The sequence below is a fragment of the Lepidochelys kempii genome, chromosome 3, assembly GCF_965140265.1.
Source record: "Lepidochelys kempii isolate rLepKem1 chromosome 3, rLepKem1.hap2, whole genome shotgun sequence".
Lineage (NCBI taxonomy): Eukaryota > Metazoa > Chordata > Testudines > Cheloniidae > Lepidochelys > Lepidochelys kempii.
The window spans coordinates 5,293,077-5,314,080 of NC_133258.1; the positions used below are offsets into that span (position 1 = coordinate 5,293,077).

Sequence of the window (21,004 nt, forward strand, 5' to 3'; positions counted from 1 at the left end):
TCATCTTGCTGAGGTCACATAACTTCCCATTGCCTCAGTTTCTCTGTCTGTGAGATTGGGGATAACACCAGTCTCTCAGGATTAATCAGTGAGTGTGTAAAGATGGAAATCACCATATTAATATTAATACCCATATCGACCCTGTGGGATTTTTGCCCATGCCCTGTAGTTCCTGCATTTCCAGCGCCCCGACTTTCCCATTGGTTGACCCAGTGAGGTGGAAGAGAAGAGCAAGAGAGCAGGTGCTTTAAATATTTAAGCAAAATGATCGAGGCCATTACCAATAACGCCTGTTTTGAGAGGAGCGCAGGGGCTGCCCAGAGATGATTCGTGGTTCGGTCGGACCCGCCTGGTTTCTTGCTTCCCACTCTGGCCTCGGGTTTCTCTTTAGCCCAGGCTACCCTGATAACACTCTGGGCCATTGGTTACACCCCCGGGGTGGGGTACATTGGCAATGCGCAACGAAAGGGGGCTTCCATCACAGCTCCGCTACTCTGCGAAGACAAGCTGCTCCCAGGGGGAGGGGGCCGCTCAGCAGCCAGGCAGGTGCCTCTCCACCCCTCCCGGAGATAGAGCACAGAGCCAAACAGCGACACACACAGGGGGCTGGAGCTCCAGCTGGTGTCAATCAGCAGAGCCCTTCTGGTATCGAGGGGACCACGGCCATTTGCACTGCGGATGTGCCCCTAGGCGTGAAGGCCCCCACAGCACCTAGCGAGTTATCTTGTCCACCCGTGTGACACTAGGTAGCTTTCGGCCTGGCCAGTCCTTGGATGGGAGACCTGTCCGAAGTGGTAGCAGTGAGCGGGGAGGCGCTGGTGAGGCGTGCTGTCTGTCAGATGGGATCTGAGGGTGCTGGCCACTGGGGATCACGGATTGCTGAGCATTTTGTGGGTGGGTGGGGGTTGGATTTGCAGGGAAGTGGAGGAAATGCGTCTCCTGTTATTGGCAGGGCTGGAGGTGCCGACATTTGGAGCGGGAAGGGGATTCTCTAGCCCAGCAGCCCCCTGATAGCAGCCAGCTGTCTCCCCCCGCTGCAACATGGCGGCTGAGCCTGCTCCCCTCTTCAGCTGTCACCACAGCCCCGTCCCCCTCCCAGCTCCACTCTCTTTGAACCAGCCATCAATAACCGTCCCCTCACGTTCCTCCCCCTTGGCTGCACCCGCAGCCCTCTCCCATCGGCTTCGGCCCTCTCACCACCACGCCTCCCATGGCTTCCTGCCCCCACACCCCTCAGGCCACTCTGCTCCCCCCAGCCTCTGGGCTGCTGTGGTCATGGCCAGTCGCACTGTCCTCAGAATCCTGCCCTGCCTTGGCGTCCCCGGCTCGTTCCCCGGTCCAGCCTCCTGCCTCTCCGGTTGGCCGTTCAATAGCGCTGAGCGGCCCCATCGTGGAGCAGGCCCCTGCAGTGCTAGGCGCTGTACAAACAGACTGGCCCAGAGAGCTCACAATCTCAGTACACTCCTCTTCCCCCTCTCGGCCAGTGACCCTAGCCTATCACCCATCCATCCGCTTCCCTCCAGCCCCGCCATGCTTCCCTGCATGCTGCCTCTTATGTATGGAGCGCCCTCCTCACGCAGGCATCTAGGGCTGCTGGAGAGGGGCAGGACGGCCTTGTGAGTCGCTGGAGTGGGACTTGGGATACCTGGCTTCAGTTCTCAGCTCTGCCACAGACTCTTTGTGTCACCTTGGGTGAGTCACTTGAGCCTGGACCCTCAAATGAATTTAACTCCAGTTGATTTCCATGGGAGCGAAGTGTCTAAATGCCCTTGAGGATCTGGCTTTAACCTGGTGTGTCTACACTGCACACTAAACCCAGGCTCTGGCTTAGGTTTGAGTCCAAGCCCCCTTCCGTCCACACACAAATCAGGCTGACTTTGGTCAGCAAATACGACCCAGACCCTAGCAGCCTGCTGGGGGTTGGGTCAGAGCCTGTCTGGCTGAGTTTCTGCTCCAAGCCCGTCACTTTGCAGTGTGGATGCAGCCCAAGTGCAGACCCGAGCTGGAAGGTCCATGTAGCGCAGGGTGGGACCCATTAACAGGGCTAAGACTGGGTCCAGCAGCTGTTAACCCGAGTTTACTATGTAGTTTGGATGCTCAAGTGCAGGATTGGAAACACACAGTCTCCAAGCCCAGTTTGCTATGCAGTGTAGACACACCCTTTGTGTGTGACCTGAATAACCTGTAGATACCAATGGGCTCAATTCTCTTATTGAGTGGACACAGAGAACTCAGGCCTGGTCGACACGAGGAAATTAGGTCACTGTAACCATGTCCGTCAGGGGGGTGAAAAAACCACCCCCCTGAGCAGTGCAGCTAAACTAACCCGACCCTCGGTGTACACAGCACGAGGACCCTGGACAGCACCCACACACAACTCCCACAGAAGGGGGACTAGAAGTTGCTTTGCACAGAGAACCTTGTAACAATGGTCTGGTTCATCCTGGCTGCACAGGGATAGGCTGGTCCTATAGCCCCGTGGCCAGGCGGCTGCAGACCACACTAGCCTTCACTCTGTTCACAGGCACCGTCTTGGAGGTTCTGAGCTCCCCAGGGCGTGTGTCTGGTGGGCAGGGCAGGGCTGCTATTTAATATAGTTATTATCTCCATCACAAAGCGCCCTCGCATCTGACTTCCCCGCACTGCCAGGCCCTTGATCTGTCCCAAGTGCTGAGCTCTGAGCGCCAGGACAAGATACCCACCATCAGTGAACAGTTCCCCAGGGCCAGTGAAGCAGCTCTTGGCTGTCTGCTGCCTGTAACATATGGGCTAATATGCCGCTGCCCTCTACGGGATGCAATCTGAACTGCTCAACTGTGTGCCATAGATCCCAGACTGTAACCAACAACCAGAGATTCTCCTTTAGCATACGTTGAAGAGACCTGGGATTTTTGGAGCTGAGCATCTGAATTCAATGGATGCTGTTATCGCGAATTCCCTAGTGGCGACGCTGGGTAGGACAGTGACAACTGACGCTCTTGCTTGATTTGCTGCCTTTGGAGCTTGCAAGTGTCTCCTCCCGTAACAATTTGGCTCTGAGCACTGAGCCCTCTGTCAGTCTATCTCAGTCTATCAGTCTATCTCAGTGCTGTGATGCTCTCGGGGAGCTGATCCTGAGTTGAATCAGGCAAGCTGGGGCGCACTGTTCCTTTGGGGACAGCAGGACTGGTATTGCTGTGGGTTTTCAGTGGAGAAGGGGCTGGACGTGACAGGGCAACGTTTCAAATGGCCTCAGGGACTGGGGGGCTCCGATTGTTACCTGGCCTGGGCGGAGAAAGGAGTTCAGCATCCGAGCCCAAGATCTGGCCTCAACCTCCCGCTCTGCCAAACTCCCTGTGTGACCCTAATCCCACCGCTTCCAGATCTGTGCAATGGGGATGAAACCCACGTCCTTCGGGGCGGGGGGGATCCCATCACCACCTCCTGCCCATTCACTGCATTCTTTCTCTGCCCCACGCAGGTGCTCGACAACCTCGACAGCCACCTGCGGCGATCGGAATATTTCCGCTTCCTGTGGTTCCCCCACAGCGAGAACGTCAGCATCATCTATCAGGATCATACCAACAAGGTACAGCCCAGCCCACTGCAGCCCTGAGCCTGCCTTCCACCCTGCCCCGGGGTGGGGCGAGGAAGGACACACACACTGGCAGCAATGAGAAACCAGATCAGGCACCGTTTGAGATACAATGCCAGACCCCGCGTTGAGGAAACCACCATGCCAGAGGGCACCAGTTATGCCTCAGGGAGAGCCAGGCTCAGGGCCTTCTGCTGGTCTCCTCTCCCGGGCCTGGGATCTCCTCCCCTTTGACAGACTGAAGAGGGCCCTGCCTGGCCAACGCTTGGGTTGGAGTCTCCCAGCATGCTTGAAGAAATGGTGGTGATGAGTCAGTGGCATTCCAAGCCGCTCCCATCGGGGGCGCTGTGCTACCGGGGGTGCCCTCCTATGGCTGAGAGGGGTGACTGAACCTCATGTCACTTCTTGTACCCAAGACCCCATGATGCCTTACACAAGAGTATGACCTCAGTCTCCAGGCCAGATTTGAGTGGGGGCAGGTCCGTTTTGCCACCCTCATTCCCTAGCATCCATTTTATGCTCCCTGCCGTCAGTGTGAATGTCCTGGAAAGAGAGGCAAAGGTGGCATGGGCTGCCAGTCTCCTCCTGCCTGGGGAAATCTCTGATCAGAGCCTTCATGTGATACCTTTCAGCCTCCTTCGTCCTCCGCCAACTGGTTTTGGGACTACGCCGCCGGATACTATCTGCTGGAGTTTCTGCTCTGGATCAGGTAGGGATGGATTCTTGTCGCGTTTTGGTATGGCGCCCTGTTGCAGGTATGGCTGTTAAGGAATCCACTTGGGGATATGCTGACACAGCACGCCAGGCCCCTGAGGATTTACGTTTCATTGTTTGTTCCCTGCGTCTACAGAATAAATCCAGTACTAGGAGAAGAGGCAACCAGCTGTTCCACCTGAATTAGGTCAGGGCACCTGATCTGGGGTGGAAGAAACTTGACTTGGAGTCTGGAACTGCCTGAGTTTTAGTCCTGGCTCTGCTGCTGACCTCAGAAGTCAGCACACACATACACTTTTTGTGCCTCAGTTTCCCCAGGTGTGCAATGAGGGTAATGGCTGGGTTTGGGACACAGAGGGTTGTGAGGATTAGTTTTTGAAGGTCTAAAGTGTCCTATACATGCTCGGTATTGTTAGAAACTGGTGGCACTGCTCCTTTAAATAGCCAGGAATCCACAATGTTCTGTGTAAGCTAGGGGATTCCAGACGGTCACCCGTAGGACGCTTACTGGCTGGCTGCATGGTGCTGGCTCCTCCTCCTCCTTTCCAGCTGCTCAGTCACTTCTTCATGTGACTCTTTTGCTGTCGGGCTGTTCCAGGATTGGGGTGGGGCCACGGGGAGGGCGAATGGGATCAGGACATGTCTTACGACGGTGTGTCCTCTGCTACGAGGAGGTTGGAGCCCCACTGGCTGGAGCCAGTCCCCGCCCCGCGAGGAGCCAGCATGATGATGGTCGCCCCATCTCAAAAAAGATATACTGGAATTGGAAATGGTTCAGAAAAGGGCCACAAAAATTATTAGGGGTCTGGAACAGCTTCCGTATGAGGAGAGATTAATAAGACTGGGACTTTTCAGTTTGGAAAAAAGACAACTAAGGGGAGATATGATTGAAGTCTATAAAATCATGACTGGTGTAGACAAAGTAGATAAGGAAGTGTTGTTTACTACTTCTCATTACACAAGAACTAGGGGTCACCAAATGAAATGAAAGGCAGCAAGTTTAAAACAAATAAAAGGAAGTATTTCTTCACTCAACGCAAAGTCAACCTGTGGAACTCCTTGCCAAAGGATGTTGTGAAGGCCAAGACCATAACAGGGTTCAAAAAAGAACTAGATAAATTCATGGAGGATAGGTCCATCAATGGCTATTAGCCAGGATGGGCAAGGATGGTGTCCCTAGCCTCTGTTTGCCAGAAGCTGGGAATGAACGACAGGGGATGGATCACTTGATGATCACCTGTTCTGTTCATTCCCTCTAAAGCATCTATCATTGGCCACTGTTGAAAGACAGGATACTGGCCTAGACGGACCGTTGGTCTGACCCATTGGGGCCATTCTTATGTTACGTTCTTATGAATTCAGGGGAGGGAGGATGGTTGGGACTGGCCGGGCTAGGATGGAAGGTGTAATATGATATCAAATCACCACCAGGCGGTAACAAACTCTCCAGATACCTATTGTCAGAGTAAGGGGGAACTTTCCCTTACTTCCTTTCTACATCTCTACGCATCCATTTCCAGAGGTGCAGAAAGCCCTGGGACTATTGTTAAAAACAAAACCACGCAGCTGTGTGTGTCAGCAACTCTCTACTGCTGAGGGAGATTCTCCCTCAGCTTAGATGTGTAAGAGGCGTTGTGCTTTAGGAGCAGGAGGATCTGAGTTCTATCCCTGCTGTTACCATGAAGTACCAAGTAGCCAGAGTACATCACATGGCAACAGCCACAAACTCCCCAGGTAGCTGCAGCTTCCGCCAGTCCCTGTTGCAAGGAGCTTGAGATCTAAACAGATCAGATGTAAGTGGTCCATACTGGATGTGGAGGTAACTGGCTTATGGCAGAGAAGTGTTCAAAGGCTTCACAGAAGAAGTGAGTTTTTGCTCTGTACATACAGCACCTAACACACTGGGGCCCTGATCCGTGACTAGGGCTCCTAAGTGCTACCATAATACAAATAATTAATAATAATGCTCAGAATCCAGAGGTGCTGAAGGCAGAAAGGGCTACCCCACCTACTCCCAGTCTGAGCCTTGTCACCAAGAGCCCACTGATCAGGCAGGATGAGGGGCGGATGCAGACACAGCCAGGGGACAGTAACCCTTCATCCTTAGCTGAGCGATCTCTGCACAGTCTGCTCCCCAGAGCTGCTGTTCTTGTGAGAGCCGGGCTGCCTCATGGGTGCATCAGGCAGAGTCAGAGAGGGTAAAGTTTACAGTGTGAGGGAAGAGGAGGAACCCAGTGGTTCCTGGTCTTGTTGGATGCCCCCAATGAAATATTTTAGTCTGATTTCTGTGTGAACCTGTGTGGATAACTGTCTGCCGACAGCAGCCACCTCGCGTGAAGGGCACCCACAGAGAATTGTCAGGTGCCTTGAGCGCCTGGATTTTGAGCAGGCTGTCGGCAAAAGCACCATCCGATGTGATTTCACGGGGTCACTGCTGGCTACCTGCCAGCTTTGTGTGTTGAGAGTTTTGGGGGAGTTAGTGCCCAGGAAACAGCTAATTAAGTCCAGGCCCTGAACTACATCTCCCGCCTCTTCCCTGAGCCGAGAAACATGCCACTGGGGTTTGTTCAGCCCTTGTACTGTGGCTGTACAGGGCCCTTGGAAACCAACTAGTACAGGAGTGGGCAAACTATGGCCCACTGTCCGGATTCGGCCCACCGGCCATTTTAATCCGACCCTCGAGCTTCCGCTGGGGAGCAGGGTCTGGAGCTTGCCCCGGTCCGGCGCTCCAGATGGGGAGCAGAGTTGGGGGCCGCGCCGCACGGTTCCTGGGAGCAGCGACATGTCATCCCTCTGGCTCCTATGCGGAGGGGCAGCCAGGGGGCCCCTCTCTGCACGCTGCCCCCACCCCAAGCACCACCTCCACAGCTCCCATTGGTCAGGAACCATGGCCAATAAGAACTGCAGGGGCAGCGCCTGCAGACGGGGCAGCACTCAGCAGAGCCATCTGGCTGTGCCTCCACCTAGGTGCCAGAGGGGGGACATGCTGCTGCTTCTGGGAGCCGCTTGAGGTAAGCGCTGCCCAGAGCCTGCACCCCTGAACCACCCCACCCCTCCCATGCCCCAACCCCCTGCCCCAGCCCTGATCCCCCTCCCACCCTCCGAACCCCTCAATCCCAGCCCAGAACACCCTCCTGCACCCCAAACCCCTCATCCCCAGAGCCCGCACCCCCAGCTGGAGCCCGTACCCCCAACCCCTCCACACCCCTTCTGCCCCAGTTGGGAGTCCCACTCTCACATCCTGAACTCATTTCTGCCCCACCCTGGAGCCCGCACCCCCAGCCAGAGCCCTCACCCTCTCCCACACCCCAACCCCAATTTCATGAGCATTCATGGCCCGCCATACAATTTCCATACCCAGATGTGGCCCTTGGGCCAAAAGATTTGCCCACCCCTGAAATACTGTGTTATGCTGCCCTCTAGTGGATGAAACCAGCCCTGATTGACACTGCCCAGGTAGCCCCCAAGCTTAGAGCCACATGGCCAGGGAAGGGCTGGGGGCTGAATGGTGGTGGGAGGGCAAGGAGAGGGAATGCAACATGTGAGTGTTTGACTGTAGAAACCTGTCTTTGCTTGTTACTTCACATCCACTTAGCCCCTGAGCCAGGCTGCTCCCCACCTGTCTCTTGCTCTGTGTTTGCCCAGCCCAGCAGGCCCTGATCTCAGCTGGGGACTCTGGGGGTCCCTGGCATACAAGCGACAGCTCCTGATGTGAAGGATTTCCTTTGGCTGCATGGGTCCTGTAGGCGTTTCCACTCCCTGGGCCAGAGCCATCCATGTTCCAGCTCCCGTCCAGCTGGTGGAGTTTCACTGGCCTCAAATCGGGCCCAGGATCTGGGCTTCCTGAGGGCGTTTTGCTGAAACTTCCTCCTGCTCACACAGGTCCAGACTGATAGATGTGTAAGGCCAGAGGGGAGCAGTACGCTGAGTAGTCTGATCTCCTTAGAGCACAGGCCATCACATCTCATCCAGCGATTCCTGCATCAGGCCCAGAGCTTCTGGATGAGCTAGAGCAGATCTGTTAGAAAGAGACACCCAGGCCTGAGTTACAGACTCTGCATGATGGAGAATCCACCATGTCCCTAGGTGAGCTGCCCCAGTGATGAATTACCCTCGCAGTTAATCCTGTGCATCCTATTTCTAGCCTGACTTTATCTCGCTTCAACTTCCAGCTGCTCTGCCTTGATCTACCTTTGGCTAGATTAAAGAGCCTACTCTCTGAAATCTCCTCCTCTGTAGGTACTAGGAGGTTTAGGAACCCTCTAGGGCACTGTCACTGCAGCCTCCAGACTGTACGGCCTCGGCGCAGGGAGCTGATCTCCAGGACCTCCCGAGGGCCCTTCCAGCCCGACATTGCTCTGATTCTAAGGCGGGTGGCATGTCCGAGCGAGCTTTGGCCCCTTTGGCTCCCAGCAGTGCTCTGAGGCTGACATCTCTGCTGGGGTGCAAGGCCAGAAAAGGGGGCGCAGCATCTCAAGCTTGGGGTGTGAGGGCAATGACTGAACAGTGCACTAGAGGCAGCTCAACCCAAGTACCCTCCTTCCTGCCACCCGAACTGGCCTGCAGGGCCCCTTGGCCTTGCAGACTCTGAGACAGCCCTGGCCTCCTTCTGTCTCCTAAAGGGGACCTAGTGGCCTGTGAGCACCCCTTCCCCTCCTAACGACCTCAGGGGGCAGCTGGTCGAGTGGTGCCACCCTTTGGGAACTACTGAGGGGCTGGCTTGGCCGTCAGATCCACCCACCCCTTTGGGGAGCCCTGGCCCCTTGTCAGAGGCAGACCTGAGATGTGCTCTCCATGGTTCTGCCCCGGCCCTGATCTCTCTGTCTCCCCTGCAGCACGTTCCTGCCCGTCCTGGTGCGTTGGATCAATCGCTTCTTCTTCTGGCTCCTCTTCACGGGCAAGGTGGAGCACGTCAACCTCAGCTACAAGATCTTCAACTACGAGTGCCGCTTCCGACAGCACGTCCAGGACTGGGCTATCCCCATGTAAGCGGCTCTGCGGAACCCCCCCACCACACCCAGACCGTGCAAGGGGCTGTACGGGAACTGCTGGCTGTGCAATGCAACTCTGCACCCCTTCATGGCCCAGTCCTGCGTGCGTACGCTAGCGGGAGGGGAGAGATTGCACGGTGCCTCTTTTCTTCCTACTTCCCAGTCACGCTCAGGCAGGAGCCAGGCTCAGGAAAGCTCCTTCCAATGACTCATCTGCTCAGTGACTGTTGGATGCCCCCAGAACACACGGACGTCCAGGCTGGGGGTTTGCGAGACGGCCAGGCTCTGGGGTAATCAGCAATCCCTTGCAGGATGGCTGGGCCCAGGCCAGGGCTTACGGGGCCCCACTGTGCTGTGATGCTGGCAGCAGAGACCTGAGAGAAACACAGGGTCTGTCTGTATCCAGCTGCCTCACTAACGAATCCCTGTTCTAGCCATTACAGCGCAGCTTGTGTCTCCTCAACCCGGGACCAGGGCATGCTTGGAGCAGTGCTGTAGGTCGCATGACTGCCCTAGCCAGTTAGATTAATTGGCATGTCCAAGGCTGTATAAAGGAAGCCTCCCCCTTCCCCCGCCTGCCCCCCCAATGACTGAGCAAGTTGCTAGCCCAGCACAGCTTAGGGGTATGTGGGGGCAGGGCTGAGAGAGCCTTGAACTACTGAAGACATGAAGCGGCAAAGAGTCCTGTGGCTTCGTGTAGACTAACAGACGTACTGGAGCATAAGGTTTCGCGAAAGCTCCCACTCCGATACGTCCGTTAGTCTGTAAGGTGCCACAGGACTCCTTGCCGCTTTTACAGATCCAGACTAACACGGCGACCCCCCTGACACTTGAAGACCTGAAGAGACCCACAGAATTTAGATCCAGATCCTAACTCCCTGTGGCCTAACTCCCACTGAGGTCAGGTACCTAATACCCTTGGAGGGTTACTCCTCGAAGCGGGTTACTGCTTTCACACTCTGGTTTTGTTCCATTTTTTGGGACCAATCAGCAGATTCCCACCCCACGTGGGTAACCCAGCCACCGGTGCACTAGGACCCAAACTGGTTCCTCCATTTGCATGTTCCTCTCAAACAGACACAGAAGGGTGAATTCGTCGCCTCTTGAGAGCACACCGGGCATGAAGCGCTGAAATGCAGGGCCCGGCCGCTGGGGTTAAACCCTGGGTACGTGTGTATGTGGGGGGAATCTCTCCAAACACATGCACAGAAAACTCAGAGCGGCATCGCTTCCCTGTTAGCCTGAGGGGCCGTCCTGCAGGGACCAGCTCTGCTGGTGGCGAGAGGCTGGAAGGTGGTTCTGGTCCCGGCTTAGCTCTAATAACGACTCCGTAAGCTAAATTGATAACGACTCCGTAAATTAATCACTCACAAAAGGGAGGGATTTTAATGCCAGCTAGAGCCAAGTGCGATGCAGGCAGCTATGAAAGCTTCCCCCGCTCTGCTCTGCCAGCGTGCCGCAGCCCCCCTGCTATTCCAACCAGGGGCACCCTCCCCAAGAGCTCTGCTGATCCCCTCAGTCCCGACCCGCAACCCCTGCCCTTGCAGCACTAGGGGCAGAGGTGGTCGGCTCTGAACTCGCCCCGCTGTGGGACGGGTGGTTTGAGGCGCAGCAGCGCGATGGTGGCTCCGGTGCTCACGTGCGCTCTGGGGGCCGTTTGCACCTGGGCAGTGAGAAGACGAAGGAGGCCCTGCTGGAGCTGAAGGCCGTGCTGGAGAACAACCCCAAAGTGGTGGCCCACTACCCAGTGGAGGTGCGCTTTGCTCGGGGGGACGCCGTCTTGCTGAGTCCCTGTTTCCAGAGAGACAGCTGCTACATGAATATCATCATGTACAGGTAAAGCGGGGGCTGGGCCGGGAAGAACGGGCTCCGGCCAGCTCTGGCTCTGGCAGGGCCGGGGGCCGAGAGGACGGGGGCTGCAGCACAAGGCAGAGTTAACGTGGACATTGGAAGCTGGTGTTACCAGACGTCGACGGCTCGGCCGATCCGGATCTCGCTGCTCGTGCTCCGCTAGGAGTTGGTGGGCCGGTGACCCCAGAGTTTCCTTCCTCTGCTGCCCAGGGGCAGAAAAACTGTCCACTCGCTTGAGAGTCCTGACTTATGTTCCCAGCTCCATGGCTATGGGACCATGGGCCAGTCAAGTCGCCTCCCTGTGCCTTAGTTTCCCCACATGTCACACGGGGATTACAATACGGGCTGGGTCATGGAGATTTTAACTGTTGAGTTTATTATTTACTCCCAGCTGGTTGGTTTGATCATGGACAACCAGATTAAAAGAGCTGTTGGGTCCTGTCCCACTGGGAATTCTTATTGTTACTTAATTGTTCGTATTGTGGGGATGTCTACGGGCGCTGGAGGTCTGTGTTTGTCCAGCACAATGGGGTCCTGGTCCACAACACCTGTTATGGACCAGGACCCCATTGTGCTGGACAAACACAGACCCGAAAATGTTACCCAGCCTGTTCTCCGGGGCTCTGTCCTGACCGATGTTAAATGTCCCAAGCGATGGGTCTTTCCCGCGGGACAGTGCACGGCCGAGATCCATCTCCCCCACGAGGAGCTGTTCCTGACATTCACCCCCCGGTGCCCTTGGCTCAGTTTTAATCCGGTCCTGGAGACAGAGCGCGTCTCTGGCCCACCTAGTCTGAGCCGGAGCAGAGTCTACCGCAGGCCCTACCCAGCTGGGGTTCGTCCTTGAGCTCCTGTGCCAGCAGCTGCTACCTCCAGCGCTGACGCTGCCGGGGTCACACCCCACCGCTGGCCCGAGTCGGGCTGGCTACAGAAGCAGCACCCAGCCCAGGGGCTCAAACTCCCGTGGGTCCCATGAGCATCCCCCGGGGGGGGGAAGCCACAACCTGTGTGAAGGAGAGGGTAGCTCTGTCTCCCTCTAGTGGCCCATCCGTGTAAGAGGTGAATGAGTTTGTCGTCATGTACCCCCTTTGTCGTCATGTACCCCCTTTGTCGTCTTAATGCCAAAGAAGCCCTCTGTGAAGGGGGACGGAGGCAGCTGCTAGCCACTGACTCTGCCCTGTGCCCTCAGGCCCTACGGGAAGGACGTGCCCCGGCTGGACTATTGGCTGGCCTACGAGAGCATCATGAAGAAGGCTGGGGGGCGACCGCACTGGGCAAAGGTACCGATGCAGCCTGGCCCGTGGGCTCAGGGAGGAATCAGAGCCCTGGTCTTTGAGCCCAGCCCTTGCTCTTTAACCCCGTGAACTAGACAGGCCTGACCCACACTCCAGGTTCTGAGGGTAACGAGGAGGGTGGCTGCTGTGGGTGGAAAGGTGCAGTGGGGCCTGCCTGGATGCTCACTGAGGCAGAGACCTGATCTGGCTCATCTGGAAACCCCCCGGCCTGTCCTCTCTGACGTGCCCCATTTCCACTGCTGCGGGTTCCCAGCCATATACAGGAGAGTGGGGCTAGGGGCCAGGCAGGGGTGGGGGTGGCATGAATCAGTCATTGTCCCCCTGGGGGCAGGGAAAGGCCTCAGTAGATTCAAGGAGGGGCAGGTGGTAGGTGAGGGTCTTCCTAGGGCAGGGGGCGAAGGAGAGATGGGGGAAGGGGTGGCTTGGCTTAGCTTTCAGTCTGGACTCATGAGGGCAAACGTGGCCTTTAGAATCTCATGGATGAGCAAAGTGGTCCCTTTAGACATAGAGGGTCTGTCTACACTGCACACGGAACCCAGGCTCTGGCTCAGGTTTGAGACCAAGTCCCTCTTCCGTCCACACACCAATCACTCTGAGTCAGGTCAGCAAGTACTCAGAGCCTGGGCCCTAGGACCCTGCCAGGGGGTGGGTCAGAGCCCAGGCCCTGCTGTGAATCAGGTCCAACCCCTGGCATTGTGCAGTGTGGACCCAGGTCAAGCTGTGGACCTGAGTCAGAAGGTCTGTGTTGTGCAATGTGGATGCACTAGCATGACTGGAAGACCCGGGCCCAGCAATTGTAAGCCCGGGTTTACCATGCAGTGTGGATGCTCAAGGCTGGGCTTGGAAATGAGCCACAGACCTGGGTTTACAAAGCAAGGGAGATGTCCCTAAAGGTGTCGGAGGCAGGGGGATTTCACGGCAGGTTTCACTGGACTTCGCAGACCTTCCATCTGTAACAACCATACCACCCTGTGCTGCTCCTCTCCAGATGGAGCCAGCTAGTCCCGCTCTGACTGTAAAGCCTCTGGGGTCGGGACTCTGTTGCTGTGTTTGGCCCTGGGCTGTGTACGCGCCTGTCGATCTCTCCAGAGGAACGGGCGGAGAGCTCATGTCTGCTGTTGTTGTTGCTCAGTGTTTGTGGGCAGGGGTTGTGTGACACGGTCGCTTTCTTGTAGGCTCATACCTGTACCCGGAAGGACTTTGAGAAGATGTATCCCGGCTTCCAGAAGTTCTGCACCATCCGGGAGGAGTTGGATCCCACTGGCGTGTTCCTGAACGCGTACCTGGAGAAGGTGTTTTATTAAGGGAGGACGGGACGCTGGAGAAGAGAAATGAAGCTTGCCAGCCCATCTCCCATGCTCTGTCCTTTAGAAATGCTCCTAGTGAGACTTGCCCCTTCCATGATGTCCCCCAGATTAGAACCTAACCATTATCTCTCTGGGCTTCCAGCATGTCCCATCTCCATCTCTTAGGCTGGAAGCTCTTGAGTCAGGGACTGTCCACATTTAGTGTCCTGTACAGCTCCGAACACATTGTCAGAGAGAACACATCAATAAAGAACCAGCAGTGAATGGAAACAGTCTGTAGGCTCTGTGCTGTCGGATCATGTGCTGATCAAGGGGCCTTTGCCCAGGTACCACTCCTGGAGAAAGTGCTGGTCAGGGCGTTATCTGCATGCCAGGAGTTCTGTGGATTCTGGCCCAGGTTTGAAAGGAGGCAGATTTAGCTCCATTAGACAGATGGCTGGTTCTGGTATCTCAGAGCCTGGCTTCCCCAGAGTCCAGGGTGTTTGGATCCAGGCCCATCTCTCATGACAAGGTCACAGGTTCAAGCGCCAGGCAAAAAGGGCCAGTGCTGGGGAGAGCGAGTGTGACAGTGCGTTGAAGCACAGGACCCAGAGATCTAGGTTCAATTCCCAGCTTTGGCACAGACAGTCTGTGTGACTTTAGGCAAGTGGCTTCATCTATCTGTTCCCTAGCTGCAAAATTCCTTCCCCACCTCTCCAAGGGGCTGGGAGGCAGAGAGCACGACGGGCTGCGTAGCAAGTACAAAGCTGAGGTGTTGGGAGATGCAGAGTCTTAAGCATGGGGGGGAAGTGATGCATACACATTTTTTCCCTGCATGCTATGACAGGGATTCCTGTACATCCTAGGGCTCTGCCACCGATCTGTGAGCCTCTCACCGTTCTACGAGTGCAGCTTTCTTACAGTAAACGGGCACGGGGCACCCAAAGCTGGCAGCGGCTGTTGCATAGCAATTTAAACCACAAGCCGTAAGATAGCTTATTGATATTGTAATAAACTGCTGTGTGTGTACGGGTTACTACTGCCCTGTGCTGGATGGATTAAGAACTGCCATACTGTGTGCCACAGGCCCTATAGTGTAAACATTTAAGGGTGATTCTCCTTCAGAGCAGACTGGTCTAGTCTCTTAGAGAAGGAGGAGTTGAAATGTCAATGTGCAATTCTGAGTGTCTGTGCGGTGCAGCATGGTGACAGTCCTGAAGTCCAGGCTAGCAGTGGATTTGTTACAAGGGCTATTTTCCCCCTGCCAGATGTAAAAGCTAATTGGGAAGGTGCTGTGCATGAAAACAAGATGAGAGCCCAACCAAGTTATGAGCAATGAAGGTGCCTGTCAGGGTTCCTTCCCCACTCTGAACTCTAGGGTACAGATGTGGGGACCCGCATGAAAGACCCCCTAAGCTTATTTCTACCATCTTAGGTTAAAACTTCTCCAAAGCACAAAGTCCTTGCCCTTGGATTAGGTAAACGCTGCCAACAACAAGTGATTTAACAAACAATCCAGGAAAGAACCACTTGGAGTTCCTATTTCCCCAAAATATCCCTGGGGAGGCTTGAGAATAAACGAGATGAGCACAAACCAGCCTTGGATTTTTAAGACCCAAAAAAACCCAACCAGATTCTTAAAAAACAGAACTTTATTAGAGAACAAAAAAAGATAAGAGAACAACTCTGTAAGATCAGAATGGAAGATAATCTTACAGGCAGTCAGATTCAAATCATAGAGAATCCCTCTAGGCAAAACCTTAAGTTACAAAAAGACACAAAAGCAGGAATACACATTTCCTCCAGCACAGTGAATTTACAAGCCAAAATAAAGAAAACCTAACGCATTTTCTAGCTAGATTACTTACTAACTTAACAGGAGCTGGAGGGCTTGCATCCTTCATCTGTTCCCAGCAAAGGAATCAGATCACAGACAGAGAAAAGCCTTTCCCCCCCCCTCCAGATTTGAAAGTATCTTGTCCCTTCATTTGTCATTTTGGGTCAGGTGCCAGCCAGGTGACTTGAGCTTCTTAACCCTTTACAGGTGAAAGGACTTTGCCTCTGGCCGGGGGGATTTTATAGCACTGTATACAGAAAGGTGGTTACCCTTCCCTTTGTATTTATGACAGTACCACTGCTGTATATTTGGGCAATCAGCCTGCGTGGAGATCGGGCTGCTTCTCAGAGACTGCTCTTGGGTGGCAATGCTTTGCAAGAGGAATCTCAGAGAAACAGCAGGAGAAGCCAGTGAAGGCACTTCCCGTCCAGAGAGCGGCTGGCACCGCTTCCTTGCGGTCAGACTCTCACCACTGAGTCTCATGTTCCAGGCTTCTTCAGTAATAACAGGGAATTTCTGTTCAGGAACAGCCTTGCTGGGTTGATGCAGAATCCGCCTCAGTGCTGCGGTGATTTGCTAGGTACCGGCTCATCCAGAGAGCTCTAGGCACTTTACCACAGTGGCTGAGGGCCACTGTCCTCAGACTAGGTAGGGAAACTAAGGCACAGAAAGATGAGGTGACTTGCCCCAGGTTACACAGCGACTCAGCAGCAGAGCTGGGAACAGACCCCCACGTCTCCTGAGTGCCAGCCCAGTGCCTTTCCACTAGACCACACCACTGTCCTAAGTGGTCCTAGTGCAGGGGATCCGAGTTCCTCTGTTGTAATCAAAGTCTTTGTTTGCTCACCTATAACAGTGAATAATCCGCTTCCCTGGCACAAGCTTTACTGTGTGAGCTAAAGGAGTCGCTCCTTTCGCTGGTAGATCTATCAGGCTGTTATCCTCTTTTGTGGACCAGCCACTAGAGGAAGACCCAACTAAGCCAGTGGGTTCCATTTATACGCAGGAGAAAGCAGTGCTGCCCACAGCCATATGCCCGTTAAACCCAGGGTGTATCCCAGAGCGGGGGCAAAAGGGGCAGTTTGTTCCAGGCCCCCTGTCTGAGAGGCTCCGCAAAGCAGAGTGGCATTGCAATGTGGCGTTGCGGCCTGGCACACAGGGATGCAGGGCCACTGACTGAAATCTGACCCAGCAGTGACCCTTGACGTGAGAGCGGCTCAGCTGTACACGCCACGAGAAGAATTTGATGGGTGGAGGCACCCCTGGGAGAAGGCTCACAATGGGGGCTCTGAATGCTGCTAGCCATCCGGGGGGAGGATCCCCGGGGCTGCCAGGGCTAAAGGGTGACTTGGCAGTGACTCCCAGCTGGGAGGCACTGGATCTCGTGAGGAAGATGACGGGTTCTGGGGAGGAAGCCTCCCTCGCAGAAACAACGCAGGGGCCTGCAATGTGGGTCTTTGTCCCTGCCTTCTCCTGGCTGGCACTGGAGGGGAAGGCTGAACTGGGGCTAGCGTGGGATTCGGGCCACCTGCTGTGGCACGGGTGACCTTGGGGCAGTCACTCTCAAGCTGTCTCTGTGCCTCAGTTCCCCGCCTGTACCGTGGGGATCACAGCCCTACCCTGCCTCCCGGGGGCACTGTGAGGGTAAATACAGTAAAGACTCGGGGGTGCTCAAGTACTACGGTCATGGGGGCTGGAGAAGCACCGGAGCGCAGCAGGTACTTGCCTTAAAACAGTGTCTAGATCTCTGGGGGTCCCTCCGCTCTGCCGCAGGAGGTGCGACTGCCGCAGGGCCCCGGGGACGTCCGCGGGCTGCTCGCCTGTGCCACGGTGGCTACGCCGCTGCGTTTAGCAAACTAGCTCGGTGTGCCGACCCCTGCTGCCCCGAGTGCAATGCAGACAGAGCCTAAGGTCTGCCACACCACGAGTCGCCAGCCAGTCCCAGGCCTGCGGCGCTCGCCCAGCCTCACCCCAGCCCCTCCGTCCTTTGGCACCCTCCCATTGCACCAGAGAGACGTCAACCCTCCTGCTTCAGGGCATAAACCAAACTAAGTGCTGGGGGTCAGGAGGAAAGAGCCCCCAAGGGCAGGTTGCCCCATCACTGCTGACTGCAGGATTTCTCCCCCCGTCCTCTGAAGCAGCTGGTGCTGCCCCTTGTCGGAGTGGAGGACCCTGGCTTAGATGGAGCTCGGATCTGATCCAGTCTGGGAATTCCTGGTTCAATCCCCTCTGAAATTAGGGCTTGATCCTGCAGGTGCTCAGTGTTTTCACTAGTAACGCTCAGTACAGACAGTAGTAACGGTAACTGGCACCATGCCTGGGGGTGAGCACAGGTAGAATCTAGGCCTGAGAATGCCGGACGGGAGCTTCATCTCTGCAGACGTTAAGCACCTGCCTCACTTCTGGGGCTGTGCTGAAATGTGCGTATTGATTGTTTAACATCCGTACTGCAGCAATTCCCAAAGGGGCCAAGCAGGGCCCAGTCCCAGTCCCAAGCAGCTAACCAGCTAATATATAAAATCACTTTATCCATCACTGCAATGCAGCCCCCTCTGGGATGAACCCTAGCAGCTTTTGAACAAGATACAGCAACACTGCAGTAGATTAGATCCAAGAAGGGAAGAAAAGATCACAAAGCATTTTCTGCAGACCTAGGCATTCATCGCAGCGTCTCATAGCCGAGTCTTCCACTAACGTCTCCCGGTTTCTTAGTATTTCACAACGGCTGGATTGACCCATCTAGAGTGAGGCACTACAAACCAATGGCTCACTCTGCACATGCCGCTCCTTGAGTGATGCTAGAGCAGACGTCACTGGGTCCCGCTTCAGCACCTCCTCCAGCTGGTGCCGCACACTGATCCCAGCGCAGGGGGCTGCTGAGGCCTGGAGCACCGAGGCCTTGAGGAGATGCAGGAGCGAACAGGAGGGGCAGAGCACAAAGCAGCTGCCGCTGTGGCTGGAGAGAAGCAGGGAACGGAACCAGAGAAGCAGCTTCTCCAGCACCGATAAGGTGAGAGAAAAATTGTCCTTAACACGACCACGCCCTCCGGCCAGGGATTACTGCAGCAGGCAGAGTTTCTTCCTGGGAGCGAGCGGGGAGAATGGAGGGGTTGGTTTGTTGGCACTGCGTCTGCTCAGCTGGGCTGCCCCAAGGGGACTGGTGCAGAATCTCAAGGCTTTGCTGGTTTGCTAGACACTGACAAAGTCCTCAGGATCTCTGAACTTTCCGATTCCTGGGGGGGGGGGGGGTGTTGCACACACACACTGTTACTGCTGTTTATCTGCGTTACAGCAGCACCAATCAGGGCTCCGGGCTCCATGTGCTACTAAGCGATGTGCAGACACGCTGTAAAAACACAGTCCCTGCCCTGAAAAGCTCGAAACCCATTTGAATGAGTCCCTGTGGATTTCCCATTGCATCTCCTCAGCTCCAAGTCTGCCTTCAGGGGGATGCTCACTGCCGTGGACTGGTGTCCATGCACCGTCCTACTCCAGGCAGGCTTTTCTAGCCGGTAGGCCAGTGGACTGGAACTCAAGACCTGGGTTCTAATCCCAGCTTTGCCGTTGACCCGCTGAGTGACCTGGTGCAACGGGCTTCCCATCTGTTTCCCCTTCCACCTCGATTCTAACAGTCAGCTTTCCAGGATAGAGACAGTCTCTTGGTAAGGTCTGTACAGCGCCTGGTGCAATCTTGGTTGGAGCCTCTAGGTGTTACCGTACTCTAAATAATAAAGTCACTTGGGAGGCTCCCATGTTAGGATGGGGGCCTTTGACGGTGATCTCTTTGGGGCAGGGACCACGCTTTGTCTTGTAAAGCGCTAAATGACTAACGAAGCCACAGAGATGGGAGCTAGGGAGAGATGAGCTTTCAGTTCTACAAAGCTCTCAGACTAATTGGGTTGGTGCTAAAAGGGAATTTTCAGCAATAAAAACATTCCAAGAAAATTAAAGAGCAAAGTGCATAAGACCATGGTTAGACCAGCTGTGACATACAGGTCAGAATGCTGGCCAAGGAGGAAGAGAGAACAACTACTTCACACTGCTGAAATAAGAATGCTCAAGTGGACAATGGGTAAGACCAGACCTGAGAGGCTAATTAGTGAAACGGTACAAGCCATGATGCAGGTAGCCCGCAACAGGGAAAAGCTGAAGGAGCATTGTCTGAGTTTGCCAGGTTGCATGAGATGATGAGACATTGCATATGTTGGCCAGAGTTCAAGACCTAGTAGTCACAAGACAAAGACCATGAGGAAGACCCAGAAAAGGGTGGTTTGAGATGCTGGAAGAAGACATAAAGAAGATACACGAGACAGGAATGCTTGGAGACAAAGAACAAGAGTCACTGACCCTGACTAACATGGGACAGGAAATAGAAGAAGAAGAAGAGTTTGTTCTCTGGCCTCTTGAGATGTTTCTCCAGACAAATAGAAGAACTCTTGTTGCCTCTCACTGGGGGCTACTTACAGGGGCCATCTCAGTTTCATTAGTTTCATATGTTAAGCCTGAGCAACATATGTAAATTGGTGTTCTTGGGCATAATGACTTTGGTGGTGCTGCTGATCTGCCCGGGTCTCCCTTCCAGCCCCCCAGCAGACCGCTGTGAGGGGAATCCAAGCCTCTGGATCCCTGGGAGTTTTAAGCTTCCCTGGGTCTCAATGGGGTGCAGCACCGGTTCCTCCCTTGGCCTCTCTGGAACATTTCCTGGGCATTGACTCTGTCTACTACCCCTTCACGGAAATGGAGCTCCTCACGCCTCCTGCATTGAGCCCCCTGGACCAGAACTGACCCCTGGTGCCTTTCTCTGTGGGTTTCATGAGTGGCTCTGGGAGCATTCATGCAATCTAGCTGTGTGTGGGCCTTCACATGTGGTTGTGCTGAGTGATCACAGCACCTGGAGGGGTTTGCTGCTTGTCCCTAGCAAAGCATTGACAGCCCGGGCTGGAGAGTTACGGTGGCACAGTGGTCCCACAGTCCCAGGCTGCACCCCCGGGGGATCCTGTCACAGTGGTGCAGCGAGCAGGGTGAAATACACAGCTTGTTGTAGTGAGCGAGATTTGCACTTCATACACTGGTGTAAAGATTTTAAGTGAGATTTAAGTGTAGTGGCTAAGGACAGTCAGGAGGAGGTTGCCAGTTCGTTGTTTTCTGTTTGCTTCTTTTGGGCTAGCGAAGAAGGGACAGAAAAGCAGGAAAATGAGTGAAAGCAGCAAAGCCATTGCCAAGTTAGAGCTTTTTAGACTGCAGATTTCAGAAAAAGAGAGAGGCACCAGCCAAATCCCCCTAGTTCCCAGCCTCATACCTCAGGAATATACTGTCCTGCACTGCTCAAGACCCTTTCTTGAGCAATGCAAGTTTATTAATTGGTTCACCACTTCATCATTGGAAAGTGGATATACACCAGCCTCTGTAAACCTGAGCAGATTTGCCAAGCATGTTAGGCAAACTCACTGGTAAAG

The 21,004-nt window shown here is 54.9% G+C and overlaps 1 protein-coding gene across 1 annotated transcript in view; it reads left to right on the forward strand.

The window, feature by feature from the left end:
• LOC140908446 (L-gulonolactone oxidase) overlaps positions 1-14,002 on the forward strand; it is a 37,848-nt gene extending 23,846 nt beyond the window's left edge. The window contains exons 7-12 of the mRNA XM_073335535.1: positions 3,461-3,568; positions 4,207-4,283; positions 9,124-9,273; positions 10,951-11,115; positions 12,320-12,410; positions 13,601-14,002. Coding sequence (XP_073191636.1) covers positions 3,461-3,568; positions 4,207-4,283; positions 9,124-9,273; positions 10,951-11,115; positions 12,320-12,410; positions 13,601-13,729 — 720 coding nt within the window. The 3' untranslated portion in view covers positions 13,730-14,002. The remainder of the gene's footprint in view (positions 1-3,460; positions 3,569-4,206; positions 4,284-9,123; positions 9,274-10,950; positions 11,116-12,319; positions 12,411-13,600) is intronic.
• The last annotated feature ends 7,002 nt before the right edge of the window (positions 14,003-21,004 follow it).